The sequence below is a fragment of the Sapajus apella genome, unplaced genomic scaffold (assembly GCF_009761245.1).
Source record: "Sapajus apella isolate SASKATOON/1434 unplaced genomic scaffold, GSC_monkey_1.0 scaffold37, whole genome shotgun sequence".
NCBI classification, from domain to species: Eukaryota; Metazoa; Chordata; class Mammalia; order Primates; family Cebidae; genus Sapajus; species Sapajus apella.
This window is the reverse complement of record NW_022436977.1, coordinates 17,040,493-17,063,821: the sequence shown is the minus strand read 5'-3', so window position 1 is coordinate 17,063,821 and position 23,329 is coordinate 17,040,493. Positions and strand designations below refer to the sequence as shown.

General features: G+C 36.7%; 1 protein-coding gene across 5 annotated transcripts in view; it reads left to right on the top strand.

Moving 5' to 3' along the window:
- The first annotated feature begins 3,797 nt into the window (after positions 1 to 3,797).
- The window catches only part of SLC12A1 (solute carrier family 12 member 1), a 100,306-nt gene continuing 80,774 nt past the window's right edge, over positions 3,798 to 23,329 (top strand). For 2 of the 5 annotated variants that reach the window (XM_032297528.1, XM_032297530.1), the window contains exons 1-5: positions 3,798 to 3,903; positions 4,967 to 5,572; positions 17,140 to 17,271; positions 17,427 to 17,502; positions 23,121 to 23,216. In XM_032297528.1, coding sequence (XP_032153419.1) covers positions 5,153 to 5,572; positions 17,140 to 17,271; positions 17,427 to 17,502; positions 23,121 to 23,216 — 724 coding nt within the window. In that variant the 5' untranslated portion in view covers positions 3,798 to 3,903; positions 4,967 to 5,152. Of the gene's footprint in view, positions 3,904 to 4,966; positions 5,573 to 17,139; positions 17,272 to 17,426; positions 17,503 to 22,496; positions 22,593 to 23,120; positions 23,217 to 23,329 lie in introns of all 5 variants that reach the window. The other 3 variants (XM_032297532.1, XM_032297529.1, XM_032297531.1) reach the window with 2 other exon arrangements.

The following is a 23,329-nucleotide window of genomic DNA, read 5'->3' as shown; positions in this document are numbered from 1 at the left end:
GAATACTACAAATGTACCTGAAAACACAGAGATCTGAAATGAATGAGGATTTAATGTATCATGAAAAATTTTTCAGATTAGGAGCCTAAACTCAGAGATTTGAATTCTAATGTTAGCTTAGCCAAGAACTAGCTTTACGACCCAGGAAGTTATCTAAGGGGAACCTATCTTCCAAAATAAGAATTAAGAAACCCATCTTGCATATCTTCAGGAATATTTAGAGGGTCAATTAGATATAATGAATGTCAAAGCAATTTGTAAACCATAAAACAGTATCTACACATACTTTGCTCTCATTATTTATTATCCTCATCAGTAGCAGTAATAGAGATTCTCAAACTCTAAGAAGCAATGGCTTAGTATAAATTATTCACTCTCTAGTATTTCATTCTCTTCAAATGAGAAATAAAAAGATAGAATTATATAGTTCTAAAATTTTTTTCCAACTACTAATTTCCGACTCTCTATGAGTCAGAATGGAGAAACATAGCAGAAGATAAATACAAAAATATTTATGTCCTTTGAAAACACAGAACTGCAAAACATACCAAGAAGAAACAAGAGTAATATTACCAAGAGTTAGCACTAAATTGGTTACTTTCAAATTATTTGATAGTCTTATCAATTATTTGAGTTTGGGACTACTATTTCCATTTTATTTTTAATCTTAATTTTGCAGAAAAGAAACTGAAGCTGAGAGAAATTAACTAACTTCCGGAGGTCATCATAGCTAGGGAATGGTTAAGTTAGGGATTGAACTTGGGCAGTTTAATTTCTGCTGTATCCCTGGACAATGTCCTCAGTACTTCTACATAGCTTATAGACATGCTTACTGCTCAAGTCTTTGGCATTTCAAAACCAGCAGTCTCTATATGAGTTTCCTCAATGCTTTCCCTCTCATAATCGATTTAGAACATATCTATAATTAGCTGTGACTCTTCCGGACCAAATCCTCACCTCAGGGAGACTCTTTGTACCCTAATTGGTTCAAGAATGTAGGCCTGGTACACCTTATAGTCAGTTAGTAACTTGGCCCAAGAACAGGTCACTGGTCCAAGTTCAGTTGAACATACTGAAATTTGTGCCAGGAAACTGGATGTCTCTTTGGAGACCAAGGCTTTTAAAGTACCAGGTGTTTCATTTGTATCCCAGAGAAGACCCTCCATTTTGATGACTAGAACAACACAAGGCCAGAACTTTATTTCAAAGGAAGAAAGACACTTACAACCAAGAGGCAGGAAAACTTTATACCACATGAGCATTGTTTCTGGAAGTTCAACTCCCATAAGCTTTTCAAGTATATCAACTCTGCCGTAATATTATTTCCAAATCCACTAAAGAAAAATTCTATTAACCAAAAGAGTCTTCTTCTGTGGTTTTTATTTGTGGTCTATTGGGTGCCCTAGATTTTTTTTTGGTCGGGGGGGAGTGGAGGCAGTAAGAAAGTCAGCATCTGTAGCTTCAGAACCAGAAACTACAATGTCTGGTTACAATGTGAAAACAACATGAAAATTTCATGAAATGTTAATTATTCTAGGAATAGATGTTCAATGTCACTTCTGGATCAGCCTCTAGCTTCCCCTTCCCAAAAGCCTTGTCACAGAGGACAGGAGGAAAGATAGAGGAGCATACCTCAAGATAGCTTGCTTCTGTTACCTTTCCCGCATGTCTGAAAGGCCTAAGTCAGATTCACCTTTCAAGGTTGGCTTTACGGATGGTGTAATTTCATCCATATCCCTGAAAACCATCTCCCATTTGTTCCAGGATGCCTAAATCCCCTTAATAGAGAACAAAGACTTTCATTTCACAGTGAGAGATAAAAGGCTTAGAATGAAAATGTCTGGTTGATGTAAGACCAAGACTAAAACAAATTCGTACTACTCTGAAGTCAGGCAGTCAGTCAGAAAGAAAAAAGAAATCGACTGGTATCAGAAGTATTCACAGTCATTGGTAGAGGAAGAAGGTTGCAGAGTAAGTGGCTCCCCAAAGGGTTGGAGGATGTCAGCTCATGGCTTCTGTCCTGGTCTGGTGAATTGGAACTTGTTTTGGGTCCCAGCCCCATCCTAGCTGTCCCTTGTCTTGATCTAAACAACCAGCCCCACCCACCTGAATTTGAAATGTGCCATTCCTATGCCTAAACACTTTCTATATGAGGAGTCAGAACCCTTTGTTTAACAGATAAATGCCTTATACTGGTGGCCTTTAAGAGTAGAATGAGTTATAGGTACATCCTTGTAATTCTGTCTCTATTTCTGACATAGCCTCACAGTATTAGCCTGACTGATTAGCATGACATTTACCTGACAAAGAGAATCTAAAGGATTTTACTTAGGGTATCTCTAGAGACTTCTATAATCCTGTTTCAGTTCATTAACTTTTACATATATTTTTATAGACATAATATCTATCCCAATCACTAATGATCCACCTCAAAATCTTGAATGTGCTAAGTAAAAATCTCTGGCTAATTGTAAACAGTGCTAAAATAGTGAGAGCAAGCATTAGGTACGAATTGTTGCTGTTCTAAACTTCATACGCAAACTAACTCATTTATTCCTCACAATAACTCTACCACAAGGTAGGTACCCTTATTATCCACATCTGCATTTGCGGATGAAAAAATTAAGGCACAGAAAGATTGAGTAATTTGACTGAGTTCACACAGACAGCAAGTGGCAGGGCCAGGACATAGGTTGGGCCTTCTGACTTCAGTCTTGCTCCTAGCCACTATATTACACCACAACCAAGCTACCCAGACAACTGGAAATCACTTGAATCATTTCTTACAAGAAACAAAGAGGACTCATTCAATCATCCTGAGTGAAAATCAGTGACGGACCTGAGAGAGGAATTGTTTGCTGTGTTAATAATCACCTACTCGAAGATCTGAAAAAGAAAAACCTTTTCCTCAACGAAACTCAAAAATTCAGTTTGACAAAAAATTGTTTTTCCAGTCGGAGACAGAAAGGTCATTTAGTAGTGCCACTGGGATACTTACCCACACTCTGATTCCTGCTTAAAATAGTTTTCCCTGTTGGCTCACACCTGTAATCTCAGCACTTTGGAAGGCTGAGGCGCGATCGCCTGAGGTCAAAAGATCGAGACCACCTGGCCAATTATGGTGAAACCCCGCCTCTACTAAAATTACCAAAAAATTAGCGAGGCCTGGTGGCGGGCGCCTGTAATCCCAGCTACTTGGGTGGCTGAAGCAGGAAAATCGCTTGAACCTGGGAAGCAGAGATTTCAGTGAGCCGAGATGGTGCCATTGCACTCCAGCGTGGGGCAACAGAGCGAGACGCCGTCTCAAAAACAAACAAAAAACAGTTTTCCCATACGTAGAAAGGTTTTCAATAAATCACTGATTCCACTCTCAATCTGCTTACTTCCCAGGCAGAAGAGTCAAGGTAATATCTACTACAAGCAAGATAAAATCATTTCAGATACTACTTTCTAGTACAGAGTTTAGAAATTCGCTCTGGAGAGCTGTATTTTGATACACATGCTAAACAATAGGAAGTCACTAGCACTCATCTGAAATAAGACGGTGAAACTCAGTTTATCTAGTCCCAAATGACTAACGCAATGCTCATATTTTTTGGATGATTGCTGTTAAGCAATCCATTCTCCTTATGAATTAAAGAAACTCTACGTTACTTTCTGTCTAAAAGGATTAATGATTTACTACTAGTTACCAATTGATGTGGTACTTAAGGTTCCTCAGGGCTAATGACTGGGTGGGCTTACAGTACTATTCCAGGCCAATCATTGCACAGCCAACTCTTTCAAGAAAGTTTCTAACCAATAAGCAGAAGCCTAACATTCTGAGCTGAAAGCTAAGTGCCCCATATAGTCCTGGGTGACGCTGAAGCACGTTACGTTTCCTCAGAAGAAGGCTCCTTGGTGGTAAGTTGAGCATTTCTGGGCAGGGTAAAAATCATACTTAATATTATGTCATAAAGTAAAATCTAAAGAGTAGGTGAGGGTGTCAAGGACTATGAACAGAAGTGTTTTGTAAAAACTAAAAAGATAATAGCTTCACTTATAATTTCCCCAGGAAATGTTACTTGGGAAATAAAGTTGAGGGGTTTTTTTAATGCAAAGACACAGCTTTAATAACTGCATGAGAGAGGCAAATTTTTGTTTATATTTATCTCATTTTTCTAGAACTTTCCTTGAAAAGCCGAATGATAAGATATCAATAAGGAAACATAATTCTAAAGAAAATGTTTTAAGACAGGCCAGTACTATGAAATTGTGAAAATTATTATGAAGTCTATTCATCTCACAGTCAAATATAAGCCACTCAATTATTTAGGACATTTTATTAAAATGAGTCAGTAGAGCATGAGTATTTTACCTAAATATAGCCAAGGACTTTTTTACGGGCTGTGACTTATTTCTTTACCCCAAATACTTATATTTTTTTAGGTTTTCATGTTAGTATTTGCAAAACAAACAAATGTATGAGCAAATGAAATATTTTAAAGAATAGTAAAAGTTCCAAGAATTTACAGACATCATCCTGATGGGATGTATTTTTTAAATACATATTCTAAAACATAATTTTTCACTTGTTGCATAGGTAACAAAATTTGGAACAAATTTATTAATTGAACATGTACAGATTTTTATAAACTAGCAAAAACATATTTTTTAGAAGTCTTGGTTTTTTTGTTTTATATTTCATATATTGTCATTCCTATCAGAATACTTTGCAGTTTTAGCATTTAGTACTGTCGGCCAACTATGTCTTAGGCTGAGAACATTCTCGTCAGTTCTTACTGTATTCAGTAGGTAGAATTACATCTTTTCTAGAGTCATAGTGAACTCCAGTGCACTGATAAATTTTACTGAAATGAATTTAAAACTATATGTCTTGTAAAAGAAAACTATTCCCTTATATCCCACCCTACTTAAATACATTTGTATTACTCAGAAAAAGTTTAATTTTCTTTTTCAATGACAGCTTTGAAGAACATCCTGAAGATTATGTAGGAGACAATATATCAAGAATCTATTTATTGAATCATCTAGAACAAAAGCCAAGAGCTCCCTAATGGAAGCACATTAGTGTTTATTTTGAGGAAGAAGTATATAGATTTTTTAAAACAACCATAAAGTAGATAGCTCACTAAAAAATCAGTTTTGGAAGATGTCACTGAACAACTCTTCCAATATATTTCTGGATTCGGTGCCCAGTAATACCAATCGCTTTCAAGTTAATGTCATAAATGAGAACCATGAGAGCAGTGCAGCTGCAAATGATGACACTGATCCACCACATTACGAAGAAACCTCTTTTGGGGATGAAGCTCAGAAAAGACTCAGAATCAGCTTTAGGCCTGGGAATCAGGAGTGCTATGACAATTTCCTCCAAAGTGGAGAAACTGCTAAAACAGATTCCAGTTTTCATGCTTATGATTCTCACACAAAGACATACTACCTACAAACTTTTGGCCACAACACCATGGATGCGGTTCCCAAGATTGAGTACTATCGCAACACTGGCAGCGTCAGTGGGCCCAAGGCCAGCCGACCCAGCCTGCTTGAGATTCACGAGCAACTCGCAAAGGTAAGCTTGAAGGACGCAGGCAAGTGTCCTCCCTTATTCATAACTTCAGGTCATTTCCTTCTCTTTCATTACACTATGAATGTGAAACAGTCAAAGGAGAAGTCTATTCCAAACACCATCCATCTTACTTACAAAACTGTCCCTACTTTTCAGTAAGCAGAAAATACACAAGAAAGCATTTCACAGGTGCTTTTTTCTTTGGAATTTTTTTTTTTTTCTTGAAACGGAGTCTCACTCTGTTGCCCAGGCTGGAGTGCAGTGGCATGATCTCGGCTCACTACAACCTCCGCCTCCCAGGTTCAAGCAATTCTCTGCCTCAGCCTCCTGAGTAGCTGTGATTACGGGCACCTGCTACCATGCCCGACTAATTTTTGTATTTTTAGTAGAAAGTGGGTTTCACCATCTTGGCCAGGCTGGTCTCAAACTCCTGACCTCGTGATCCACCTGCCTCAGCCTCCCAGAGTGCTGGGATTACAGGCATGAGCCACCACACCCAGTCTTTCTTTTAATTTTTTTTAGTTTTTCAGGCAAAGTCTCACTCTGTCACCCAAGCTCTGAAGTGTGTTAGTGAGACACTGGCTCACTGCAGCTTTGAACTCCTGGGCTCAAGCAGTCCTCCCACGTCAACCTCCTGAGTAGCTGGGACTATAGGCATGCACCACCACACCTGACTTTTTTATTTTTTGTAGAGACAGCATCTTGCTATGTTGCTCAAGTTGGCCTCGAACTCCTGACTTCAAGGGATCCTCCCACCTTGGCCTCCCAAAGATCTGGGATTGCAGGCATGAGCCGCTGTGCTGGGCTCCACAAATTTTCTGACTTAGGATAGAGAACTAAAGAACTAACTCTAAATGTTAGGCATGAGTTAGTTAAAGAACTAACTCTATATGTTATGTTCTCCCTTGTTTACGATTATAGTCTATTTAATTCACACTTGGTTAAACATGTCAAACTGAATACGAAGCTGGTTTCACATCAGTATTAATGTCTCCATGTCAACTGTATAAAAAGCAAAACACTTGTGCTCACAGTAGTTAACACTGTGGGTGCCAGCCTTTAGTGTATACGGGTATTTTTTATATTCTTTAAAGAGAGAGCAGAGATTTATAAGATTGAGCATTTTATCCCTTTCACTTTAAAACTTTGCCTGAGGCTCCTGAATGTGCTTAAGTATATAAAAATAACTAAATTAAATTTAAGTACAGAAGCAGCAGAAGTGGCTAAACTTTTCATTATTTAAGGAATATAGCCAGGGTTCCTAAGTCTGTTAGAAGTAGGAAGCAGCACTTTTGCTAATCTTATAACTTAGTAGATTTTGTCTTCCATAACTTTCTCCAAAATATATTGATCAGCTTTATCTTCCTGCTCTTTCAGACAAGTTTGGAATAAATATCATTCTTAATGGAACATAATTACCTACTAAAAAGAATGATTAGATGTCACATATTCAAATGAGTTTACTCTTGCTCAGGTTGAAGAGAGAGAAGAAAATGACTGAAATAGTTGTTTTTGTACGTATTCATCCATTGATTCCTTCAGTGTTTTAAGTGATCATCCCCTCCAGAGAGTCTAGGAATACTGCTCTCGGGAAAGACGCTAATAAGAGGGAAAATCTTTCTTTAGGTTCTGCTCACCTTTCCTTCCACAAGAAAATCCATCTCCAAAATGTATTTGCCTTGGCTACTAGCGTCCCTGACTCTGGATCCTACCCCCAGAGACTGAGCGACTTCCCGAGGAGGAGCCCATGTTCTTAATGTTGTTTCCTTATCCCCTTTCCCCACCAAACCTTGCTAGTCCTGTCTACTAAATCAGCAACAGTCTGCCAAATGGCTGATTTCTTTATAGACATAAGTTTTAGACTTTATCTGGCATATTTGATGCTTTAATCAAAAGAAGTTAGCAATACGACAATTTCAGACAACATGGTAGCAGCCCCCACGAAGATTTTTTGGAAGGCAGGCAATTTAAATTCTTGAAATCCAGCAGAGGTGTCACTGTCCTTTTCTATGTGCGGGAGAGAAAAGGAAAATGGCAGAAAAAGGAGAAGAAAAAGGAAAAGAAAGTTGACAGAAGCAGGCACCAGGAGTTTCCAAGACATAGAAAGGGCAGAAAGAGAAATATAGGGCATTATAAAAAGAGATTTCAATTTTTTTCTGAAGAATTAAAACGAACAAAAGTTCTTTTTAAAAAAAGACCTGAAATTCTATCCCACAATACCACATCACACATGATAATTTTTAAAGCTGCCTCCTTTTTTAAAGTTAGTATCATAATTTAAATATTCTCATTCATCTACTTCCTCAATTTACAACAAAAGAAAATAGAATTCTAACTTAATTAAAAAAGAAATGGAATAAATTCACATTGCTCTCAGGACTACATTCCTGACAGAGAAAAGTAGCTTATTTATAATTGCAAAAGCCATGGCTTATGTAAATCTTTCATAAAGAGAGAAAAGCTCTGAAGGAACAGACGATTAGAAAGCCATCTAAAGGCCTGGCATGGTGGCTCATGCCTGTAATCCCAGCACTTTGGGAGACTGAGGTGAGCGGATCAAAAGTTCGAGATCAGCCATGACCAATGTGGCGAAATCTTGTCTCTACTAAAAATAAAATAAAAAAGTAAAAATTACATGCTTGTAATCCTGGCTACCTGGGGGCTGAGGCAGGAGAATCACTTGAACCCAGGAGGCAGAGGTTGCAAGTTAAGTCCAGATCATGCCATTGCACTCCAGCCTGGGCAAAAAGAGCAAAACTCCGCCTCAAAAAAAAAAAAAAAGAAAGCCATCTAAATGACCACACAGTAGGAATGTTACAGCTGCATTAGACAAAAGTGATAGCTGTTTGGAATATTGTATCACTTTTGAAGAGAGAAAATGAAACTAAAGACTAAACTTTGACTTAAATCATTTTTATTCTCAGACTGAAAGGAATGGCAAATCGAAACATTAAATATTTGGTCTAAGCTCTGAATAATCATTTTGAACGAGTATAGTAATAAGCTATTCTTTTTATAGACTTGACCCTCAGTTATCTAGGAAACTTCATCTTGATTAAATCATGAAGAGGTATCCACATAGCCCAATTAGGAGCAGAATTCAGATTCAACCACAGAATCTGCTACAATGGGCACATTTCTGCAGCCAGACCTGTTCTCGTGTTGCTGAAATTGTTTGGTCTAGCCTGCTTCTCCATGGTAGCAGTCTGTGCCTTCTTCAATTGATCTCTTTATTGCTTACTAGTGAATTTGACTCAGCTGTTTCCTGCTTTATCTCCCTCAAATACAAGGAGTGAAACCTGCAGTGTGCTACAGCTATGCTGCCACCTCCTTGTGGCCCTTGACATTTTTATGGTAGCTCCTCAAATCACAACTAGAAATCATCAATAGAACAAACAGTATATGATGATACTCAGACACTTACATGATTATGCTCAAATACAGATTTTGAATGCAAAAAAGATAAATAATTGTGTTTACTTAAATTGTTTAAAAATAGAAGGTGATTGACATAGTATAAGCTAGGCAATACTTTTTGTAACTATGATTGTAATGCTTTTAAAAATTATAATAGCAATAGTATATTCATACTTAATGGCAGAACATGGTTAGTCAGAAACCAGTTGGATTTTGTGTAAATTTTCATTGTAATTTCCAAGTGAGAAAAAAAGTTATATGACAAAATTATCCTAATAGGTAAAATAAAAAACAGGTTCAAAAGACATTAAGGCTCAACCTTAAATGAAACTCTAGGTGTGATAGATATTGACAGAATTAGTAATCCCAGTGATTTGAGATCGTAATTGAATAAATCCTTTTTATTTTCTATGTTAGTAAAGAGCTAAATGCCTCTACTGGTGACTGTGAATTATAAATTTCTGAAAACTCTACTTAAAGGCAGGAAAAACAACTGTCCTTTACTTGCTCTGCTCAAGCTATTGTACAAGCTGTATAACTTCTACTTCCCTTGCAAGATGCTTGTGAGCATTGCTTTCTATGAGTATAAAGTCTAGCTAACAATGGGTAAGAATTCAGTAAATGATCATTGATCATGATAGTGGTGATTTTTATACTAGCTTTTTATTTTAAAAGTCAAATACTAATAAAATATTTAACAAGTACTAAAAAATATGTAATAAAATGTTTCTCATCTAACATCGCTATTCAGTTATTCTCTCCAGGACAACCATTACTAACAGTTTCTTGTAAAACCTTCCAGAAATGTTCTAGGCTTATATAAACATACACATATATCTATAAATATCTGGATTTCTATCAATATAACTTTCTGTTGATATTTATTTCCAAACGTGTACCAGAACGTATTTTCCACATGGTTTTGCACTCTGCAGTTTCTACCAAACATACACTAGAGATCTTTCTATATTTAAACAAATGTAATAATTATTTGACAGCTGGCAAAAAAGATTAATCTAGCACCTTTACTTTGTAAAGAAAATTTTGCTTTCAGTATTCAGCGTAATTCCTGTGGCCAAATTTTCATACCCACTTCTTTACTATAGGACTAACCAAAATGGAACTCCTTTTCTGCCTGACTAACTGCCATTGTTGTCAGCATTTAAGAAAAATGTAACTAAAAAGGACTCACAGAAATGTATAGATTTTCTATCAAAGCCATGTGTTCTGATGTCATGGAAAGAAACTATAAAAAGTGTAAAATACTATAAGACACACATTATTCTTATAGAAGCTAACTCTATAGAAACTAATCCAAAACAAAAACAATGGAATGACTGTATATCTGGATCATTATGCTCTTAACAACTAAAAATAATTTGTAAATAAAAGCATTAACTTTAAATGCAGTATAGTGATAACCAGCTTTTTATTGAGAACTTGTTATGTGTCAGACACTGATCACACTTAAAAAATTCTCACTTAATCCTTACAATAACCCCTCAAGGGAGGTACTATTATTATTGCTATGTTATGGATACTGAAAGTTTTATAAAATGCTATGGATCTAGTAGAAGAGAAAACAAAGGCTTGCAAAAGTCAATGAACTTCCAAGGTCAAGAAACCCGTGTCACATGGCTTATGAGTTGAACCCATGTCTGCAGAATTGCAGAGCCCTTGCTCTTCATTACTGCTTTCCATCCTCAGGCTGCTTTCCCATGGCACTTTTCTTTATCTCACTCAACAGCTGTAGAGAATGATGGGACTCAGGCATGAAGGAGAAAATCACACTCTGTCATGATGGGCTGAGCAGTAGGTGCTTCCTTGTTTCAGTCCTTTTTTCTGAGACTGGCGAAAGATCATATTGCTTGTCTTACAGAATTAATTATGTCTCAATCGTTTGTTGTCACAATCGAAAGCATTTATTAAGCCTATATTTACAAGAGCTTCTGTGTAAAGTGAGTTAAAGTGACTTGACCTCTCTCCTCTAGAATTTTGTGATATAAACCAAATGTCATTGTTATGGATACGAATAAAGGAAATATAGTCAAGTTAACAAACATTAAACCACATAAATCAATGTATCTAATGCTCATCTTCTATAAAAGGGCAAAAATGTACAAATGTTTTCTATAGAAAATAACCTTTTCTACAGTGTTTCAAAGTTCAAATTTGCAACTTCATTCAAATTGGGGATATCTGAAATTAGAAATAATTGCTAAGCTAACAACAGCCAAATAAAATAGACATTAACATTAAAGCAATAAATGCCTTAAAGTCCGGTGACCAGAAGCCACCCCTAAAATATTTTTTGGAGTGAAACTCTGCACCTAAGAGTTCATTCCGATACTTGTTAGAGCTTCTTAGTATTCAAGGCCAGTTCCCCAAGGAGCTCACAGTATTAAAATAATCTGTGGGGAAAAACACAAAAACAAAGAATGTTAATTTTTTATTATACATAGTTTAGTAATAGATGACAAGCAGAATAGTAGTTCCCTTACACTGGAAAATATTGACCTTTCAGTTTTCTTTTTCATATGTCAGTCTATTGCACATAGCTAACTTTTGTCCTAAATTATCAAAAATGCAAGTCAATTTGTGTGTGAGATACGTGTTTTCAGCTATAGTAAATACACTGTGATTACAAATTGTGACCATTGGTAGTGTTTTATAGGCATAATGTGTAATAACTTTCAAAACAAGAAAAACAATCCTTTCATTGTCTTAATTTAAAATACTGCCTTTTATCACAAAGGGATAGAAATGTATAAACATAACAATGTTGATCAATAAGATATGGAAATCTGGCTAGAATCATATGTTTTTTATTCTGAAATGAGCCTTAGGAATTATCTGGTTCTTACTGGGATTGGTTTTTAGATAACGGAGTGGCAGGTCTGGGAGGGGCTTAGGTGGAATAAGTTTGGCCATATGTTGATCATTGTTGAAACTCAGTAAGAGTTTCAAGATTTATTTTGGTTAAGATTTATTTGATTATTCTCATTCCTTTTACATATGTTTGAATATGACAATAATAAACGAAAGTTTACAACAACAGGGGGATCACCTAGGTGTAAATATTTATGGAACTGTCTATCGATGGTGGTCTAAGAATTCTATCAACCTGAGATTAAAGGCTCAAAATTCCAAAGAATGTATAAGTGGCAAATATTTTCTTGTTAGAACTTAAAGAGCATTTCTTTTCCCCTGCTTTGATAATAGACATAAAGGTATAAGTAACTGATAGTATCTAGTTGGAAATTATAGAGGAAATATATTTATTTTCCTCTGCTTTGATAATAGCTATAAAGGTATCTAATGATTTTCTGGATTCTGGAAAATCACATTATATATTAAATAAAATAATCTTTCATCATCAGGAGCTCATTGCCCTTTAAACTGCATGTGATTGAAGATTCATTAGTTTGTCAAAATTGGGGTAGGGATAATCTTTTATCAAATGGTCTTTCTTTTCATTTTTTAAACATACTTTATTTTACTTTTCCTGAATCCTTAATGCACACATAAAATTCTTGGTAAATAAATAATCATTCCCTAAAGCAACATAACTTAGAATACATTTATAAAAGGTTATGGGTCATCGTTTATGGTAATGGAGTGTGAACAAACAAATTAATTCAAAGTATGAGGGGAAAAACTAGTTTCAGGCAGCAATCATAAAACTCTTAGTCTTTGAGACTTTGGTCTCAAGAAATGAACCAGCCGGGAGACTGCAGGCCACTTGCTACAAAGCTTACAGCCATCAAATCCCCACAAACCCTCCACCCAAAGTCCTGTTCAGTACTTTGATGATGAGTTTATAGTTGCTGTTCTGATTTACCAAGGAGACATTTATTCAAGAGTGGAACCAAGATTTGCTTTGCCGTGTCAGAATAGTAAGATGGCAAACAAAGAAAAATAATTTTGCCTTAGAGTAAATTACTTCAAGATAAGATTTTCACAAAATCCACTGGATTTATTCTTACTGGCAGTGTTCAAGCACAGTCAAACACCTTGATGAAGGATGCACCCTGAGTCAACTGCACAACCAAAACTAGATTCCAAGTATCCTAGTTTATATGGTATAGGATTTTTTGGCTCCTTTCAATGAAAGAAAGCAATGGAAATGGCTTCTGTGCTTGTAAATTGACTATCAGACCTTAATAGTCAACAACAACAAAAAAGATACGTTTGAGGTTTTTTCCCCCCTCTATGGTATAAATATATTTAAAACTCTGAAACTCTAGCGAGTCAAACGCATTATTAATATCTAAGGGAGAGTTGAACACCCTACATTTACTACACTTTTGGATAATTTAGAAAATGATTGCTTTACTAACTTGCACATTTATTGGTTTCTCTGCCATCCTCTCATAGAATATTCTTTTTGCATCATATTGTGAAGTCCTAGTGATAAATTGAAGAACCATTACACTGTGACCAGGAAAGGCATCCATCAGGAAGGAATGCTTATTTTAGAGGAAATTTTAAATATCCTATTCATCCTGTAGCCTACTTTGTAAGATTTTTTTTTTACAGTCTTGGATATTCTCATCAATTCATATCGAACGGTCATAGGCAGCCTTGGAGTTTATCAGGTAGCAGAGCAACTTCCTGGTCCAAATATTCAAGTCTAGTCAGAAAACATGGGTTTTATTCCCAAGACTATCTTTAAAAAAGGCAAGAGACTAAGGCTGTGTCTCTTGGGATCCCCAATTAATCTACAAAAAAAAAAAAAGAAATTGCCCTCTCCCAAAGGTAGTAGCTGCTGATGGTCTGGCCATGGGATCTTGATAAACTAGAATATTGATAATTTTTTAAAAAAGTTTTTCTCAAATCAAACCAAATAAATGGATCTCCTAACCAAATAATCTCTTCAACATTCATGGACATTTTAACACATCCCTCAATTCCTTGTTCTCATTGATTATACATTTTAGTTATGAGAAAATGAAAGTTATATGTGACCTTTTCAGCTGCCATGTGTGTATAGAATTATTTCAGAGGAAAATAGAATTTTTAATGGACTGAAAAGCAGCCTCCAATGTTTCATGCATCTGAAATTGACTGCATAGTGTATACCTGTGCTGTCCAATATGGTAGCCTGTAACCACATGGGGTTATTGAGCACTTGGAACGTAGCTATTCGAAATTGAGATGTACACACTGAATATCAAAGACTTAATATTAAAAAAGGAATGTAAAATATTTCCTAATACTTTTATACTGATTATATGTTGAAATAATATTCTATATATATTTTATTAAGTAAAATACTAAAATACTCCTGTGATTCAGTTCCCTACAAGTTGGGGTGCACCTATTGCTAATAAATACTTATATTGCAAATATTAGAAATATATTCTCCAAAGATTAAATATATTAAAGATTAAATAAATCCTTAAAATGCAAGGGTCCATATCTAAACCCAATTTATTGCACCAATTTCTTTTTACTTCTTAAAAAGTAAAAAATTTTGAATTACATACTTGGTCTGCATTTGTAGCTGATAGATTACCAGTTTCTGCCCCACCAGGTTAGCCTCAATTTTTCGGACTGCATTTTTTCTTACATTGGTGTGAATATATTATGTTAGCTTTTAATTATGTGTGCAAATAGGGACTGAGGATATCTAAGATTAACATATTCCTCAGGTAATTAAAAACTAAATTTTAATTATTAACTTCAGTCTCCTCTGTTGTTTCATTTTTTCCCAATACTGTCAGAAAATAATAATCTGTCTTAGGATTCATTCCCTCTTTCTCCCCTTTTAAATGTGACCTGCCCAGAAGAAACAATAAGAAATGAACTGTCCCGTAGAGATGAAAGATAAGTAGGAGGCAAGAATGGAGAAGAAACTAGGAAATCTGCTCCTAAGTGGTAGAGAGCATGAACTTTCAAGTCCACCTTATGAATTCAGTGTTGTTTTGTTATTGTTTTTGTTTGTTTGACACAGGGTCTCACTCCATCACCCATGCTGGAATGCAGTAGCACGATTGTGTTTCACTGCAGCTGACCTTCCCAACTGAAGCATTCCTTCCACCTCAGCCTTCCAAGTAGCTGGGACTACAAGTGCATGCCACCACACCCAGTTAATTTTTAAAAATTTTTTGTAGAGTTGGGTTTTCGCCATGTGGTCTAGGCTGGTCTCAAATTTCTGGGCTCAAGCAATCCTCCTGCCTCAACCTTCCAAAATGCTGGGATTACAGGCATTGGTCACTGTACCCGACTGATTCAGCATTGTTTATTGATGGCCTGCTCTATGGCAAGCCTTTGGTTGCTACTGAGAAAAAGTAACCCACGATTTAAAATCATCCTATAGTAATGGTAATTAAGCGCTAAATCTTTCTCTGATTCACTTGTCACACAGTGACTCTTATGACACTGTATTATGTTGGTTATCCAAGTGTCACCATAGTATCATGAACAAAGTCTCATGGAAGAAGAAAGTTTGAAGAGAAATCCTTACAAAGACAAAGAAAATGCACTTACTTCAGGAAGGGTAAATAACTAAATAAAAAGACAAGAAGAACAGGGTGGAAGAAGACAAGAAGTCAAAGTCATTTGGGGTATATAGCCCAGATGAGGGTAGTTTGCCATGGGTAAGCTATACTTTAGCCCAAAGAAGCAAGAGCCTTTGAGTATGGCAAGGGCAGGAGTTTCAGTCATCCTAAAATGAAGCTTTGATAATAAAAGTGGATGTTTATTTCACACCAGTCCCATTTTAAAGGAGGAAAAATGCCTTTGTCCAAGACTTCTTAACTAGCAGTCATCAGAACATATCATCCTGGACTTAAACCAGTTTAGACCACTTAAATCAGATATAGTCATTCTATAATCATGGTAATTGAGGGCTCAATCTAATAGTCTTCCCCAGTAATTTCAAAATCTTTCCTAGAAAAGAAACCTTTTTCAAAGCTCAAAGAAGTACAGTCTTCACAAAGAGCCAGGTAGAAGCCAGATAAGCTAAATTAAATAGATGCATTTGAAATTATTCAAAGTCATATCTTAAAAAGAAATTTGAAATAGAGGACTATTCTCAATTTGACAGAAAAGGAACTGTTTTCTACCATCTTGAACTCAGATACTATCTTAATGAAAAGGGAAGTCTTTTTCAAAATCAAACCACAGGAAAAAAAAAAAACTATATAAAAGTTTAAACCCTTATTTATACTACCTACTTCTTATTTCTATTCAACTAGTAATCAGTTATGAAACGTCTTCTATAAGACACTAGCACATTGAACAATTCTCAAAGGCATAACTGAATTTCAAAGAAACTTCTATGGGAATAACATTCTTGTCATCATCCAGTGCATTTAAACTTTTGTAGAATACTTTAAACTTTTTTGTTTTGTCTAGAAAACATGTCAGCCGGACACGGTGGCTCACGCTTGTAATCCTAGCACTTTGGGAGGCTGAGGGGGGCAGATCATGAGGTGAAGAGATCAAGTCCATGCTGGCCAACATGGTGAAACCCTGTCTCTACTAAAAATACAAAAATTAGCTGGGCATGGTAGCATGTGCCTGCAGTCCCAGCTACTCAGGAAGCTGAGGCATAAGAATCACCTTAACCCAGGAGACGGAGGTTGCAGTGAGCTGAGATCGTCACTGCACTCCAGCCTAAGTGACAGAGCAAGACTGTCTCAAAAAAATAGATAGATGGACAGACGGATAGATGGATGAATGGATGGATGAAGGAATAAAATGAAGTACAGAGAGGTTCACGGAAAGAAGTGCAGATCCTCTGCTTAGCTCAGGAAGTTTCTCTATTTGGTTGTAACATGACTCCCAAAGACCCTCATTTACTCTGGCTGTTCCTTCCTTGTAGCCCTTCTCTCTTAAGTTCTCTTTATGTGCTAAACTTATCCAAATCTGACTTTTCACCAAAGGAAGTATTCCCATTAGTGGAAGAACGTCTCAGGTTCCCTTTACCACCCCTATAGCCTTAAAAACACTTTAAAATCACTCACAAAATGTATCTTTCAGCTTTTGGGGCAAAAAATAAAAATTTCATTAAAATGACCAGAATATATTTAGTTTGGGTTTTTTTTTTTAAGTTTTATTTCAATCATTTTGATGTGCTGTGAAAAGTTTTATGGAACCATTGTTCATTGACCAACTACTGTGTTTTTGCTATCTACAAAATGCAGAATGTGGCAGTCGCCCCAAGTTCGGCTGACAGAGTTGCTAATGGTGATGGGATACCTGGAGATGAACAAGCTGAGAATAAGGAAGATGATCAAGCTGGTGTCGTGAAGTTTGGATGGGTGAAAGGTGTGCTGGTGAGAAAGCTCCTCTGTTTACAAATGAAAACCATTCATTCAGTGTTCTGGTGGGTTAAGAGTGATCAAGTCCTGGGCACAGGGTTATGAAGAGCTCCGGGTTTTGTCCCACTGTTGTTTGTCCTGTCTTTTTTCAGTACCACTTCTATCCGCAGGTAAGATGCATGCTGAATATCTGGGGAGTCATGCTCTTCATTCGCCTCTCCTGGATTGTTGGAGAAGCTGGAATTGGTAAGCATTTTTCCCCTCCTAAGTAGTTTTCTATGTAAATTATAAATTCAATGAGCAACCTGTTTTCTCCATTAATGCTAAATGTGAGACGAAGGTCACAGAAATAATTTACACTTGGGCACCTTCTACTTTGCTTCTTTGATGATGTTTGTCAGAAAGAAAAGGTGAAGAGTTAACTCCTATGAAACTGGAATTTTCCAGCTTGCCAAACAGGTGAATGATCTAGGAGATGTTTCTGTCTTTTGATAGAGTTATAGGTATACGGATATATAATAGCAGGTTAATTTTAGGTAATAATATTTGTATTTGGGGACATACTGACATTTGCCTCTCATTTGTTACAGAGTATCCTTCTTGTAATAATTGGTAAAACTTCACTGAATAAAAATAACTTGTGGGAAAACTGGTGAAAATGTGACCTGACTAATAAAAATGCTGAATTGTTGAACTTTTTCCAAAGAAAGTAATTGTGTTATTTTCAAGCACCAGCAGTAAGAAAACAAAGGTTATTGCCAGATATAAGCTTAAAGTGATAGATGAAATGACTAAGATAATGTATGTTACTGTTATTTTTTCTAAATGAAAAATGGATAATAATGACATTATTTTAAGTGATTATCTGATTTTTTTTTAATATAAAGATGGGGTTTCACCATGTTGACCAGGCTGGTCTTGAACTCCTGACCTCAGGTGATCCACCCACCTCAGCCTCCCAAAGTGCTAGGATTACAGGCGTGAGCCACCGTGCCCAGCGATTAGCTGATGTTTTAAATATTACATTCTATCTTAAATATTATTTCTTCTAGCAAATCTTTTTTGTTGAAAGTATATTAGTAAAATTTTTATGAAAAATGTAATTGAATTTTATCAAAGTTTCCCATTTAATGAGATAAAAATTAATGATGTTCTATTCCATATATGGGAAATACATTATGAATTCACTTTTGAGAGAACAGTCAGTCTCAAGAGTATGGAAGTTCTATTGTGCTTTCAGATAGCACTCCAAAAGGTATCTCAATTCACATTTTAAAAGGTAGTTGGTCATTATTTATTGCCTTTGCTCCTCAAAACACATTCAGCATCACAGGAAGACTAACTCAAAAAAGAAAGGGCTAAGCTGTAAATTGAAAAACTGGAGCCAGTTCCCATAGTTTTTCCATGTTTCATGTTTGGCAACTGCTGGGTTCCTGACAGAGGGCTGCTTGCCGGTTTTATGATGCATAGCAAATGAATGCTCACAGCCACAGGGTCCAAAATAAGTATATGCCATTCCATGGAAAATCTGCATCTTAATATTGCCAAGGTTTTGCTCCAGGGTTTCATGCAAAATTAGGTTTTTAAGGGCAGTTTAGTAACTTATTGAGATCATCAAGAAACATTACTTTGTTTGGAGGTGTGAGAGTAGCCAAGGGCAAGAGTGATTCTTTTTAATGCAACTTATTTAACATCCATATGTTTGGGCAATAATCTGAACTTTAATCAGATCTTACATTACTCTTCACAGTCAACCCAGTTTTGAGTTTATTGCAAAATTGTGGAGTATGAAGAATGCTATCTTCTGCTAAATGGTTTATTATACTATCAGACATTAATTTTAGTAAAGATCTTTTTATTAAAGTAGTTAAATTATAAATTAGAAGAGAGTAAAAGTCTACCTAATAAGCGTTCGATGGGGTTTCCTTTGAATGGAGGCTTGTGCCTCTTTTCCTTTCTTTCTCTTTCTTTCTTTCTTCTTTCTTCCTTTCTTTCTTTCTCTTTCTTTCTTTCATTCTTCCTTTCATTCATTCATTCATTCTCAGAAGATAGACTTTAGTGAGTACTAGAAACTTACTGTCAACCTTACTCAGTTTTACTGGCCTTTGCTATGAACCTAAAACTAAATGAGTTAAGTTGCTGTCTGGGTCCCATTTGGGTTTTCCTTGTTGGGGAAGAAAAGAAACAACTACATCTATTTGTTCTTCGTTTGGGGGTAGATTGAGGAAGAAATCTGAATACATATTTAAGCCCAGACCCTGGGAATAGAGCCAGAGGAATCTGGAGCCAAGAGTCACAGTAGCTATAGCCCTTGTGAAACCATTCTGGGCTACTAGTTTTGACGGCCGTGTTCCCAAAAGCAAAGGGTGGAATGAGCTGATAATGCTGTTTAGTTGTTCTTCTCTGTCTTGGAGACCTTGCTGGGGCAAGATGGTTTCCAAAAATTTTAACCATCAGGCAAGGAAGTTGGGTGTGAAAAGCCAGTATGACCGGAAGCAAGTCACCTATATTCAGTGTTTCCCTTTCTTTTCTAAATATTAAGGAGCAATGAATTCTTTGAAGATAAAGCTAGAGTACCTTTCTGAACAGGTAGACACAAGTTGAGATAGGCTAAGGGTGCTTAGTTGTCTTACTGTGGGATGCAAAAGAATTATCTGGAAAGTTAGGTTAGGAAACTGCAGAATCCTGGGATTTACTTTTAAAGATCCAACTCAGTAGGTCTAAGCATTCTTAATAAGCACCCCAGGCATTTCCTGAAGCAGGTGGTTCAAGAACCACAATTTCAGAAACAATGAACTGAATGTTCTCCAAGCTGCCTTCTACCCTGGGATTTTATGTTTGTTGTGAGAAAGAAGCAAATCCCTTGCTGTTCAAAAGTATAAAACTTTGTTCAAAGATTTCAAATGGTTTGTAGAAATATATACAATGCAAAAGGATGAATTAAGAATTGTTGAGAAAATTAGAGTCAAAAGGAAAATAACAGCAAGGAAATAATAAGGTTGGAGTAGGTTTAATGTTATGAAATGCAAATTATATGGTCCTGTAGAGTTTCTGGGGTATGCTAAACACTCTCTGTCAAGCCTCTTCCAAAAAAGTCAGGAGCAAAACAAATGCAAAATAAATCACCTTTAGTGGCACAAGGACCTGAAGCCACATAGTTATATAGAGGCACTGCTCACCATAGTATCCCTGCAATAGATATGAAGAATTAATTTAGTGCAACTATTTTTTATTACTTCTAGCTTTTAAGAGTCTACAGGGTCCAAAGCAATGTGGTCCAAGTTTGCAGCCTGTCCTTAGCCTCTTCATACTGTTCTTTAACCTGCAAAATAGCCTAAAGTCTCCTGTTAGAGCCAGGGGATGGCCAAGGGCAAAAGAACCAGCCTTTAATACCTTGACTTATTCCCATTGCTTCCCTTAACATCCTTCCACTTTCCCTTCTCTTGGGGCATGGCCAGAGAGATCACAGCCTCTCTTGGCTAACTACCCTTCTAACCATCCTTGGGACAAGAGAGCCTGCCAACAACTATGGAGCATTAACTTTACATGAGGGAGCTTACCAAAGAGCCCAAACCAGAGCATTCTGGATGGAGCCAGGGTGAGTTCAGTGGCTGTAACTCCGCAGCCCTCTCCCTGAATTCTGAGTCAGCCTCCATTAAAGAGGGTATTGTAGGGAAGAAAAAATGGTTATCTTCTACCCATCTTAGGTTCATTGGCTGGGGGCCTATAAATTAGGCTGACAAAAGTCAGATTGGTAAGAGAAAAACAGAATTTATTAACATGTACATGGTACATACACATGGGAGCACTCAGTGATGAGTGACTTAAAGGGGTGGTTAGAACATGGGCTTACATATCATCTTAACGAAAGAACAATTAAATTGTAAAGAGGTGACAAAACAAAGGAAAAGGACTTTTTAATCATAGGGTGGCAAATGGTGGCAAGGTAAATACATAGGGAAGGGAATGGAAGATGAGAGTTAGCATAGCTTGCTGTGTAGATGGCTGTGGTGCCTTGTCAGGCTGATCAGAGTTCAAAGTTGTCTCTGGTGACCAGCTTCTCTGCTTCCTGGTAGAGAGGGGAGGGAGGAGAAATTTATGTCCTGTTTTTAGATAAATAGAAAGGGGATTGAGAGCTTTTCTTGTATCTGCTTCTTTTCTGTTGTCTCAGCTCCAAATAATTCTTATGCCAAAGTGGTATATTCTGTTAACCTTCTGTACCCTCCTAGCTATGTGTTTTTTGAAGCTCAAAGCAGTCACACCTTCCTTCAATTCTGACCTCTACCATTTTCTCCCTCTTCTTCTAATCTTCAAGCTTCTGAGCCATAAAATCCTTGGAGCAGGTTTTTAAATTTCATTTTATTTGTGCCTTCTGTTTCTTGCATTACCTGCCACAAAGATGGGTCTATAGTAGGTTTTTAAAAAGCAATAAATATTATGACTATTGTGGATATGATCAAAAAGCAATACCATTGTGTACTGTGTTCCATGGGCTATGCTAGCCACTTTACACGTGCATTCTTTCTAATTTCATTGCTATTTTTGGCTTAGTTATTTATTTAAAATGACTTATAATAATAAGTAACTTTCCAGAATTCACACAGTCAATAAGTTAATGTCGTTTAATTTGATTCTTTCCACTTTACCCATCTGTCAGATGAATAATTTGCTATACTGTATGTAGTTCTCCACCCCTGTGTGAACAAATGTACATAAAAAGATAGTAGCCTGGAAGGGTGAACATTTAATCTCTAGTTATGCTGACAGCTTGGAATTGTAGGCCAATTATCATGTTTATAGGTGCCTAGAACTTCTTCAAAGATGGGATTCTGTCAAGTACAATAGGGCAAGCCTGTAGCCCCAGCTACTTGGGAGGCTGAGGCAGGAGGATGACTTGAGGCCAAGGGTTCAAGACAAGCCTGAAAAAAATAGTAAGACTGTCTCCAAAAATAATAATAATAATAATAAGATGGGGTTCACATTAAATTTTGACCAGCCCTAGTGGTTTTGTTTTGTACAACTTAGTACTGCACATTTTAGCTCTTGAGTTTTCTGGAACCTGAGCTACTACAAGCAGAAAACTTCAAAGCTAAGCATGTACTCCATGGTGATTTCCTGGCCAAACTGTTAAACTCAAATATGGTCCTTTGATGTTTACCCTAGATATGTTGGCTTTTATGTAAATGATCCAATGAATTCTTCCACCATTTAATACCTTTATTTTTCCTCTTTCAACTGAGGTCTTGGTGTGATTATCATCGGCTTAGCCGTGACAGTGACTGGTATCACTGGTTTATCCACCTCTGCTATTGCCACAAATGGATATGTCAGAGGAGGTAATTAAACTTGTGACCCGCACCATCATTTGTAAGGTAAAGGCAACACAGGCTCTAATAGTTCACCACTGACCTTTCTGGAGTGTTTTCAAAGGTAATACAAGTTGGTTCCTTTTCCCCCATCAGGCAAAGAGATGTAAGAAAAATGGGGAAGGAATTAACCTTTGTCAAACCCCCAACTTTCTCATTCAGGTTCCTTCAAGCAAGAAAGAAGGTCAAATGCCATGTTTTCTCTTTTCACAACCAGGAGAGTCTCTCTCCCAGTACACCAGCATAAGTCAACTTTTCCTTTCCAAGGCCGCACTTTAGATTGTGTTTACTTTTGGAAAGCATCCTTCATCATAATGAGCAGTTCTTCGACTTGATCCTTATGCCAGGCAAACCAGTTTCTCCTTAGCACAGAGAAACCCCGTTGGAGCCCGAGGGATGGACCTGAAAACTTAAATTAAAGGCAGTGTAGCTTGCAGCAATAGGGAATCCAAGGAAGAAAAGTAAAATGCAATATCTTCTATCTTTCATTGCTAACAGGTCTTGGAGTTCTCATAATTCTTCTTTCCACCATGGTAACTTCTATTACTGGGTTGTCAACTTCTGCAATAGCAACTAACGGGTTTGTCCGTGGAGGTAAAATCTCTAAGATATCTAATGCCCTCATCACTTGCTACGGGTAGGCAAACAATTTTTTATACTTCTTTTTGATGGGAACAAGGAAGTAGCCCCGTGTTCTTGAAGCCTGG